The sequence below is a fragment of the Anastrepha obliqua genome, chromosome 1 (genome assembly GCF_027943255.1).
Source record: "Anastrepha obliqua isolate idAnaObli1 chromosome 1, idAnaObli1_1.0, whole genome shotgun sequence".
Taxonomy (NCBI): Eukaryota; Metazoa; Arthropoda; class Insecta; order Diptera; family Tephritidae; genus Anastrepha; species Anastrepha obliqua.
Genome location: NC_072892.1, coordinates 4,453,522 through 4,465,699, shown reverse-complemented (window position 1 = coordinate 4,465,699; position 12,178 = coordinate 4,453,522). Strand labels below are relative to the sequence as shown.

The window sequence follows — 12,178 nt, the reverse complement described above, 5'->3', positions numbered from 1 at the left end:
AATATTTCGGAAAATAGCACTGATTTCAAAATATGTACCTCCATAAATCGTGTTTATACTTAAAAATAAATGAATAATTGGCGCATACACTTATGTTAGAAGTTTGGCCAAACTCCCCCTCTTATTTGTGGAGTGCGTCTTAATATTGCTGCACAAATGGCGGAACCTACAGTTTTATGCAGACTCTGAACGGCAAATAGTTTTTATGAGTTGTTTTTCATGGCAGAAAACACTCGGAGGTTTGTCATGGCCTGTCGGGAGCCTGTCGGGAATTAAAAATAATATATTAAACTCTATAGTGCCGATGGAAAGACGATGGCGTTTTTTTGTATGAGGAGTGAAGCACCCTAATGTACAATTAATTATTGTTTGCTTTTTGTAGCTTTTCTTTTTAATAATATAATTTCTTTCCTATTATTTGATTTGTTTAAAATTTTCATTTCTTAAAAAAAAAATTAAATTTATTGAAGTTATTATTCTTATTGCTGAGAATGTCATTGTTGGTTCTTTGGTTTTACCTTTAAATTGAGATTGATCTCTCAATTTCTTTTTACAGTCCACTATTTTTTGTTTTTTTTTTAATTTCGGTTTTTTAGCGAACACCATTCTTGCAAGAAATAATTATATACATATTATTAGTCTTAGCAACGGAGTTTAGTCTAAAAAAATTATATTTGTAACTTTTATATTATTTTATTAATGCATTTTTTCCACCTAATAGATTTCTTTTGTGTTCCAACATTCCCTTTGAGTCTATTTGCGCTCTTTTTTAATGAATATCAGACAGAAGATAAGACATTTTCGAGTTAAATTATAGTTTTAACACTGCAATGTGGAACAAAAAAAAACTGATTTTTGCGTAAGCATTTACATAACATTTGTCTGATTTAGGCAAACACTGATTTTTTATTTAAATTCAGTAAGCGCAATTATGCATTTGCCTACTGCTGCTCCTTTCAAAGGAGAGTGGATTATTTTTATTAATTTATTTGCGTATATGCACCAAAGCAGAATATCCTTAGATACTCGGCAAGATTTAATTCATTTACAGACTTATAAATAAAAAAAAAAAAACAAAAATCGAACCTTTCTTGAGCATTTTTTGTTTATTTTGTGCTTTGTTCGTTAAGTTGCTTTGCAGTCAGACTCCTTAAAATTTATTAAAAAATACAAACAAACAAAGCAGAACTTCCAAGTGTAATGCAACCATTATTTCAAACGAATTCAATCTGCGAATATGTATATGAATGTAAAAGTATTTGCGTATTTCGTTTTTATTCATATTATATTAGCTTTATAAATATTTTCTTACACTTTCTTTTATATGTTTCACATAATTAGCTGAATAATAAAATCTTCAAAGTAGTTATTAGAAAGATTGAGAAATATTTTAAAGAAATAAGAATTAAATTCTAAGGAAACGAAATTAAAACTACTCTTAAAACTATTTACATATTTAATATAACACTTCGTCAGTGTTACTTTCCTGAAACTACATACGTACGTATATGTATGTACGCGCCATTTAATATATGCACATATATACTCCTGTATATACATATGTATAATATATATATATGTATATGTATATTCTTACGGATGTGTCATCTTACTAAAGCCCTATAAAGTCCTGCTAAAGAGAAAAAATTAAAGCTAATTTATAGCTTAAATGATCTATTATACATACATAGATAGTATAAAACAAACAAAAAGTTGCTGTGTAAACTAAAAATCTATAGCAGAACACTTAATCAATTTAGCAGCTGAACTTATAGAATTTAATAATCGTAATTACATAAATATTAAATTCGTATTATAGTCCTTACGCTTACCATATGAACAGCTATTTATAATTTTATCAGTGTTACTTATTTTTCCAGTAAAATGTTGGCCGAATACAAATTATTCTTATTATTGCCTCCATGTTTTTCTGTGCTGCAACTTGTTTATGTAAATATGTAAGCGATTTTAGCCGTCGCTTACGAAACATTTACTAATGTCCCCTAACTTTTAAGAAAACCTCCTATATTACAAATTCACCGGCAGCCTGAAACTCGCCTTTTGTCCTAACTCTACTTTCAGATTTTGTTTTCTTTTTTTGTTGTTTGTGTTGTTTTTTGTTAGCTTGCTAGTTGTTGGCCTGAATGGCTGGCGGTCGAGCAGTACGCCTGGTTGCTTAGTCGACACTCTTGTTGCCCGTTCCTTTCTAGCCACCACTGCTGCGAGGCACTTCTCGACTTTAGGCGTGTATCTTGTGTCACGACACAGATGTTGCAAAGAATTCTTGCAATCGCTGTACAGTGCTGCGATCCAGTTTGCATAAATCGAAATCGAACGTTTTGGCGGTAATCTCGTAGCAGCCAGTCGCAGCAATCATCTCAACCACCTGTTGCAGCTCCTCATTATCCTGTAGAGTCATTATTTTGTGATGCAGCTCTTGTAGTTCAGTTAGATACTCAGTTGGTAATGTCGATGTGGGTGTTGTGCCATTGTTGGCGCTTGTAACATCTGTGACCGATGCACCAATGGGTGCAACCGGTGATGCTTGTCGTGGCGGATGTGATGGCGGTGCTGCCAGTGGAGGCGCCGCTGCTGTAACTGCCATCGAAGCACTCGTAGTTGTGGCAACATTTGTGCTTGCGTTATTGACGCTGACACTGGCGGTGTTAGCGGTGTTAATGGTAGGTGCAGCGGCTGGCGAGCTTGTCGCACTATTGCCGGTCGTGTTGTTTGGAGGCGGCAGAAATGCACTGCCACTATTGAGTGCCTCTGTAGCGTTGTTACTATTGTTTTGAGCTGCAGTATTGTTGCTGCCATTACTATTGCCGTTGCTACTTGTGTTACTGACGATGTTGCTGTTATTGTTGATGCTTGAGGGGGGGCCACTTATGCTGGCGGCTCGGCTGTGTCGCAGCGCAGGGGACTTAGTTTGCTCGCGTGCCAGTTTGCTAGCATCCTTTTTGGCTTGCTTTAATGGTGGTTCTATGAACGTGTTCGCCGAAACAGTGGCAGCAGCTACAGAGCTTCGTCGTCGTTTCTTCTCCATCTTTTTATCGGTCTTCTCCGGCCTTTCAACGCCATCTTTTGCCTTTGCTATACGTTCACGCTGCTTGTGTTCTTTACCGCTGACAGCTGCAGCCTTTTCTGGTTTATCTGCGGGAGTGGCCTCTGTCTTGCTACTGGGTGATGGTGTCGTCTTGGTGGGTGCTACCGGCTTTGGCGGCAAGTCCGGGAAACTGCTATTCGAGCTGTCTGATTGTAGGGCAGCGGGCGCATTTTCGGTTGCAGGTGTTGTGGTTGGTGTAGCTGCCACGGATGCTGTTTCCTTTATTGTCGATGATGGTGTTGATTTTGGCGAATAAACTTTACTTACATCAATTGTATCAACATTTTTGTTGCTACTTGTGGCGACACTGTTGCTCACTGGGGCGGATGTAGCGGTCGCAATTGTCGTGGTTATTGCTGACCCAGCAGTACCGGCACTTTTACATGCATGTTTATTGTTGCCTCTAGCCTCTGCTTCAGGTGCGCTGCGCTTTTCTTCTTTAGATGACTTCTCTTTGGTCTTCTTTTCTTTATTTTGTGATTTTTTTGTGGGCGCGACAGATGTGCCAGTGTTGCTATTGATATTACCGGAGCCATGAATTGATTTCGAAGCTGCGGGTGCGTTATTCGCTTCAGGCTTCGCCGGATCGTTATGTGGTGCTGGTGTTTCCGTTGTCAGCGCTGCGTTAGCAGGCCCAGCTACGCTTGCTATTCCAGCCACATTTGAATTTGAATTAGCCTCTGAGAGCTTTTCTGTTCGAGTCTTCTCATCGGCACGCTCCTTATCCTTTTCTTTATCTCTCTCCTTGTCCTTTTCTTTGTGCCTCTCCTTGTCACGCTCCTTTTCCTTATCTTTATCTTTATTCTTATCCTTTTTCTTATGTTTATGCGATCGTTTCTCTCCTTGACTCTGACTATTAGAGACACCTGATGGTTTCTTATCCCCACTGGTAGCTGGTACATTAACTATCTGAGTAGTTGCGGTATTTACCACTGCATTAGGAGCTGTCTTATCGGTAAGCTTATCATTGTTCTTTGACTTAGCTGCTTCCGCTTTATCTTTGGCATCTTTATCTGTTTTCTTGGTGTTCAAATTTGTCGGTGATTGTCGTCCTTTAACATCCTTAATTTCAGTTAAATCTTTAATTTCAGCTACACCGCCAGTTACGCCAACATTTGCTGCAACGGATGGACCGTGGCGCTCGTCTTTTGACTCTTTTGATTTCCCTTCGCCACTACGATGCTTCTCTTTATGCTCGTCACGACGTTCCTTCTCACGTTCTTTCTCCTTCCGTTCCTTCTTCGATTTTTTATTACTTGAACTGGATTTTTCTTCACGATTTTTTGATTCCTTGCCTTCCGTTTTGCCGCTACTAGCTGGCTTACCCTCTTCCACACGCCCGCTTGCGGACGACGAAGGGCGAGGCGGAGTCGGTCGCTTTGGGCTTGGCGCACCAGCATCGCGCGCACTTGATTTCGGACTAAGCGAACGTTTGGTTCCAGCCTTCTCGCGGCTACGCTCGCGTTCCTTATCACGCGACTTATCCTTTTTCGACTTCGACTCCTCACGCTTTTCATGTTTGCTACTATCGCCGGATGATTTCTTACTTTCGTTTCTTGATTCTTTGTGACTCGGACTAGAAGCCGATCTACGCTTTTCCTTCTTTTCGGATTTCTCACGTGGTTTTTCACTACCAGCACCTGACGCCGTTGACGAACTGCTCATTTTGTCACGTTCCTTGCCGCACTTCTCCTTCAAGCTGGCGCTGTTTGTATTGATGCTGCTGGAGTTGGGTGTAACCGCACCAATAGCGCCACCGCTTGCACTAGTAGCACTAGCCGTTCCTTTTCCGCCACCGACACTCAAGGCATTATTTTTGCCGTCGGGTGAATGTTTACTAAAGCCACTTTTAATTGGTGTGCCAAAAAGATTTGCAAAAGAATTACTCTTTGTGTCATCTACACGTGTTTTGTGCTTTTTACTGCTATTAGCACCAACCGCCTCACCGCTACTCAATTTCGGTTTGTTTATCATACCGCCACCTTCATCGCCGATAGCAGCATTCGGCGTGGTATTGGTTGGTGGTGCGGCGGCACCGCCGACCATGCCTGCACCAGTTACTGGAATCCCGCCACCTTTGAGCAGCTTCTGACGAAACTCTTCCGAAACATGGTCAAAGACAAACTTCTGCACTTCCGAACGATGATGTGGTGGCCCAGTTTGCTGTAGATCCAAATCGTAGGTGAACTGTATTCGCTTTGGCTCATCGCGATTACGAAAATAGATGTCAATCGGTAGTAAGAAGCCGGCATAACCGGACTCTGTGATCACATATGGGGGCTTGTTGCAGACTGGAAAATAAAAAATTAAATAGTAAACTAAGAATCAGTATTACAAGTTGTTTAAATTATGTTTTGGAAAAATAAGCTACATTTACATTTGTGAGCAGCAAGAAAGTTTAAAGTTTAATGCACCACCTTATCAAAACATTAAATAAATTTTAACACCGGGTTGTATAAAGAGTAATATTTAACCCTGAACATACACAATTTTTCCTTATAGCGCCAAACCTAAAGAAACGTAGCTTTTAAATCTATGTTTTATTTTAATTTTTAGCGTCCGTAAGCGGAGTAATTAATATTAAGAGTATTTCGAATATAGAGGATCGGTAAACTCGAATTTATGTATGTCTGACGAAGGACCTTCATTCCAATATCAACCCTAAAATGTATGGGAGAGCATTGTATTAAGACGCCTCAATATAATTTAATAATAGAACCTTTTTATGGGTGTTGCTAAATACATATGACCGATAATTATTTTAATGATCAAAGATTGCTTAATGGGTACTCAAACAAATAATAATTTCTAACGAAATTCACAAAGTGCAAAATTAATTTTATTATGTGTTGAAAATAAGATCCTCAAAGTAAATAATGATAAGGGTTGTAAATGTTTTGTGTTGCAGATTTCATTGAAAGTTCTAATACTTAAACGGATGACAACTAGGCTGAGGTGAAAGCAAATTAATTGTCATAAAACGCCTTTTGAGTAGCGATTGTAGAAGAGGGTGATTTTAGATAATGGCAAAAATACATGGATGAATACGAATATGCTATACACCTACGTATAGACTCAGCAAATGTACCAAATACTAAATTAATGAATGAACTGTCTAGCGGTTGATTGTACATACACATATGTGACTTTAGGCAGGAAAAGTAACAGAAGCAAATGTTGAAGGCGTCTGCTGGATAAAATTGGATAATATATATATAAGATTAAACGGTCCTACTCTGTGCGAACACATCGCATCATAGAGAGTTCATTAATTTAATGTTCCAGCCACATAAGCCAGTACTAAACTGACCAATTAACGGTAGCTTTACATAATCACTTACTTAGTTCAGAACACTCAGAAGGACATGTGAGTATATTTTACATCCACGTATATACTCGTACTAATATTTAAATGCCGTAATTTGCCTTTGAACTTAGTCAGATAAGTGCCAACTAACATAGTAGAACAAGTACTTGTAGTTAAATATAAGATTATACAACAACAAACTAAAAGATCCCAATGAATTTAAATGTTTCAATATCTCTCCTGTATTGTATTTGGCATCAAAGCGCGCCAAAAAAAGAGCTGCGGCATTCAACAAGAGTCTAAGAGCGCCATAAAAAATAAAAAATTGTTTATTCGGTTAACAAGGAGATTGCGTTTGCTTTCTATACCAAAAAGAGTAGAAAAACAAAAGCCATAAACGAAAAAAAACAACCAAATCAAGTCAACAAGGATTTGTTTAAAGCAAATGCACGCACATCCCTTACTTTCTGCACATCAACAACCACCCTCTAAACTAGGAAGCAGCAACCCTCCAACTAAGCCACAAATCAGCTAACTACATACTCCACACCCCTTTATCGCATCCCGTCTAACACAAAATGATGTAGAGATACGTACATACATATATGTTTGATTGTGTGAATGTTTGTCTTGTGGCACGCGTGTTCATACGGATGCATGTACATATAGTTCGATGATTTACTTACCCCTCTTCGGTTTTGGAAAGGAGTCATGCAAGTTAAACACAACCTTATCCACGTAGGTGCTGATATCTGCCTCCTTTACGCCACGCACATACAACTCCCAATCATGTGTGAAGCCTTCTTGTGTTTTTATTTTGCGGAGCCTCGACGTATGACCGATCTCGAATTGCACTTTCACAGCCATCGCAGTGAATAGCGCGATATATGAACGCTGCAGTTATTAATGGCCACCAATAATTAGAGATCAAGTTGATAAGAAGCTGTCCTCTAACGAGCGGCAATGTGCGTTGTATGCAGCGCGTGCACTCGCCACAGTTTTCTCTTTTCCTTTTGTTGCACACTTTATTGTAATTTAACTGTATATCCACCTGTCTTCTGTTTCAATATCTCGATTTATATCTCGTTGAACTCGAAATTTCCAACTGATCTATCAATCTTAAAAAGAAAAAAAATTGGGAAATTGTCAGTCGGATTCCTGCTAACTAAAAAAACAAATAACTGGTTTGATCTCAAATCAAAATCAATTAATTTTAAACACTACCAATCGCAATAAACCATTTTCTTAATCAAAAGTTTGAATCAGTCTTTATGTGCTTTATCAAAATAAACGCACTATATAATCATATTTATCTGCTCAAATACATATATATATGTTATAGTACAATATGTGTATAGGTACAGATCAAAATAATAAAGAAAGCGGTGAGAAAAATGCGCCGATGAGTATGTAATGCATTGGTGATACACTTCGGTAGCTTAACAGCGCGTCATTGTGGCACGTAGTCATCCATTATATGCCGCGCTACTTGCATATGTGCATATTAGCAAAGGCGGAAAAGTTTACACCAACGAGCAGCATTTAGAGCATTTTTCGTACTCAAGCACTAAGATACTGTTTTACATTTTTTTTTACACCGATGGTAAAATTTTTTCAAATTTATGTAGTTGACTAATGATTTTGATTTGACACGAATTTAATGTTTTGTATAGTTTTGTTTGGACTATATTGTTGTATTATTTAAATAGCCACCAAAAACAGTAACCACAGCACCTATTTATCACATTGCGTCGACGTCGACATTATGTCTCGCCGCAATAGCCCAGCATGTTAATGTTTTTCACATCCGCAGCCAACCATCACTGTGGGATGCCATCGGCACATTTTTGAGTATGGTGTAGGTACTTCCTATTTTATTGGCGCTGCCTAGCCCCAATGCACCGCTGCTTGACATCATTATTAACACATTTTCGGTAAATCTTACTTCGGCATGCTCACCTTTTCGATTGACTGCTGCTGTTCCCAATCACTTTTTCACTTCGATTTTTCACATTTGCTTGCCACTTTCTTTCACTTTGCACGCACTTATATTAACATTGAAAAAATCGTATACATGCACTTAGACTAATAATTCATAATTTCATGTTTCACAAGTCTATGTTTTTTTTTAATCGCTGCAAATTTAGTAACGAAACTAAAATTTTCAACATTTCTGCTACGACCCCTTCCGTACTGCTTCTACCTGCTTTTCTACCTTTTCCTTATTTTCGTGATTCTACTTTATTTTCGTCAACATGTTCTTCTTCGTTTACGAATTTTTAGTTGGCAGCACTACATAGGGTTTTGAACCTTGCTAAACAAATGCATTCACAAGTACATACTTTAATTTCTAATGCTGAAAACAGTGAACACCGTAAACGCAATCCCCTGTCAGCTGTTCGATCAAACTAATGAGAACTCCATGTAAATGAAAAATTCCTTACTTCCGTATCGTAGTACCGTAGATTTTATTTCACGATTTTTAAAAAATCCCGTAATCCCCTTTCAGCTGACTGTAAATTCAGCTGACAATAAAAAAGTTGTGACTGATAACGCGGATGTGTGAAAAAGTGTGTAAGCAAAAATATAAATGGCAACATTGTGTAGATACAACCAAACACATACACACACAAACCGATGTATTGTGTAAATATGTAATTAAAAGAACGCAGTTGCTCTCGGGGGTGAGTTTTTGTGCACGGTAAGGGACTGCGGTAAGGGACTGCGTACGGTGTTCACTGTTTTCAGCATGAGTTTTTGTACACGTTAGGGACTGCGTACGGTGTTCCCTGTTTTCAGCATAAATAATAACAAGTCTTTAAAAAACGCTGAAAATATGATTATGAAAATATAAATTTATTAAGAACATAAAACAAACTAACCATTTTAAAGTGTATATTCATATATGTGAGCGTCAAAATAAAGTGTACAAAGCATTTTGTTATAATATGGATTTTATTTCAGTCTTTTATAACAAAACAATATATTTTAATTTGATTCTCTACTAATTACTAGAAAACAACAAAAAATAAATCACAACAACAAAAGTTGTAAGACAAAAACAAAATTTAGTTCATATTTTACGCGTCAAAATAAAGTGTACAGCGTACATCAGTAGCATTTTAGCGATGTTGTACGGTAAAAAATACCGTTACATTTGGTTGTTTATTTCCTTTTTCGATGCATTGAAACTGTTTTCATATTGTATTTTAATTGGTTGTGATCGGCAATAAATTAAATTCTATTATTTATTTTTTTAATAATGGGCAAACAAACTTCGACTGATGTTAGAGAACTGTTACTAAAGCTTGGCAATGAAGGTAAAACCTTTCGTGAAATTGGCTCTATTGTCAACAGAAGCCATAATACTTAAAAAAAATAGTTGACAAATACAAAAAGTTCGGCAAAGAAGAAAATAGCCCAGGTGCAGGCCGTCCAAAAATTTTAAATGAGACTGAAGTAAGGTCTATAGAGCGTGATGTGAAGAAAAATCCATTTAAAGTGCGGGTCAAAATATCACAAGAAGTGTCAACTGCATCAGATACTAGGAAAGTGCCAGTACAATACGTCGAGCGTTGCACGCAAATGGCTTACATGGTCGTCTCCCACGAAAAAAGTCGCTAATATCGACAGTTAATCAAAAAAACGTCTTGATAATGCAAAAAATACGAAAATCGGGATGTTTCTTTTTGGAATAATGGCCTGTTTAGCGATGAAAGTAAGTTCGAGGTATTTGGGCAGAAAAACCCGGTTAAAGTCTGGAGAACCAAAAATAAAGAGTATGCCGACCAAAATTTGATAACCACAGTTAAGCACGGTGGGGGCTCGGTGATGGTTTGAGGATGTACAAAACAGATTATCTGAATATTTTACAAAATAATTTACTAACCAGTGTGCAGAAATTAGACTTGCAGGGATCTTGGATCTTTCAACAAGATAATAATCCGAAACACACAGCAAAAATAGTAAAAGAATGGCTGCTTTATCGTACTCCTAAGACATTGGATCATCCTCCACAGTCACCGGACTTAAACCCTATTGAACATTTGTGGGAGCATTTAGACCACCAAATCCGGAAAAGGACAATCACCAATATGGATATGCTGAGACTCGCTATAAAGGAAGAGTGGGATAAAGTTTCATCTGACGTGACAAAAAAACTAGTTGAGTCGATGCCCCGAAGACTGTCTTCCGTTATCAAAGCAAAAGGGAAATCAACAAAATACTAAATCGATATCATTTTTGTAAAATATATCTCTGTACACTTTATTTTGATGCGTAAAATATGCACTAAATTTTGTTTTTATCTTACAACTTTTGTTGTTGTAATTTATTTTTTTGTTGTTTTCTAGTAATTAGCAGAGAATCAAATACTAATTTAAAAAACATGAAATTAAAATACATTGTTTTGTTATAAAAGACTGAAATAAAATCCATATTATAACAAAATGCTTTGTATACTTTATTTTGACGCTCATAGTATATATGAAATTCAATGTTGGTTTACCGTAATAGCTATTTAACATATTATTAATGGTGTTTTCTTTTTTGTGTCATAATTTCTGATAGTGAAGCTTAGGCAGATGTATCATACACGGAATCAAGAGAGGATATGTATACTTCTGGTCTTACTGCCGACATATAAAATGGCATGTTGAGAAATTTTCATAAGTAACCTAACCTAACCTAATATAATTTAAAGAAAAGCTTATAATACGTTCACATATAAGTAGATAATCTACTTTTTCGCGCTTAACTCAAAATCCGTAATTGAAAAGCGCGATTTCCCATACAAAATTTCTCTTCCAAAATCTGAGATTATAAAAAAATCCTAGATAATAACGATGGTTTTTGACATACAACCTTGTGTTTCCTGTGTTATCGATAATTATTAGTACGAATGGAAGGAGAAACATCAGAATATAACTAAATGAAATGGATGCCGGCAAAGAAAACAGGTCTGTAAACATAATTCTAATAAAATGTTTGTTAAATATTATTAATTAGGGATTCATTTTACAGAAAAAAGCGTGTGCCCATAATCATTTTGCCCTCTTATTACTTACTATAAAATGTAATATCGAATTTCGAAAGCGTATTACTGCCATAATTTTTTGCAACCCCAGTAAACGTCGTATACGGATTTCCTCCAAATGTTTATTATTAGCGGCCAATTGCGCTATTAAATTAGCTATTCCGTCTCCTTGCATTTTCTTCATATCGTTAATAATAATTAAAGAAACCAAAAACACAGAAATATTCCACCAAAATAATGCCTATGAAGAAAAACCTCTCAAAGCAGTATTGACAGCTGATAGTCAATTTTGCAGGTAATCTGCCATACCATTATATAGCACAGTACTGCAAATCAACAAACAGCCAAACCAAAACTTCATTTGGTCTATACAGTTACGGTTATGAATACGACATTATCGCATGTCCCCAGTGTTGTCCACAGCTTGCTTCGATCAGCACATTTATGTAACGTAATTTAACCTTGTCTGTATAGGTTCTTAGCCACTTGAAGCATCGTGAGAGGCTACATTTTAGTATGCTAAGATAACATATTTATGTTATAAGAGAACAAAACATATTATTCTTTTTTCGAAAAAAAATTCACGCCCTTATACGGTAGTACTACGAAACCCAACATTCTTACGACAAACGAAAACGCTGTAAGTGGTATTTGGAATATTGTGCCATACTGTGAGAATATTGCAAGACGAAACTTGAACGTGTGCACTATCGAGATTGAACACACTGAT

The 12,178-nt window shown here is 36.9% G+C and overlaps 1 protein-coding gene across 1 annotated transcript; it reads right to left on the bottom strand.

Annotated features, from left to right (window-relative positions):
• Positions 1–727: 727 nt before the first annotated feature.
• LOC129247669 (protein AF-9) lies at positions 728–8,623 on the bottom strand. The gene is made up of 3 exons (XM_054886904.1): positions 8,373–8,623; positions 7,100–7,531; positions 728–5,397 (listed from the first exon to the last, which is right to left on the bottom strand). Exons 2-3 carry the CDS (start codon positions 7,278–7,280, stop codon positions 2,258–2,260), a joined length of 3,321 nt encoding a protein of 1,106 aa, XP_054742879.1. The 5' UTR covers positions 7,281–7,531; positions 8,373–8,623; the 3' UTR covers positions 728–2,257.
• Between the last annotated feature and the right edge of the window lie 3,555 nt (positions 8,624–12,178).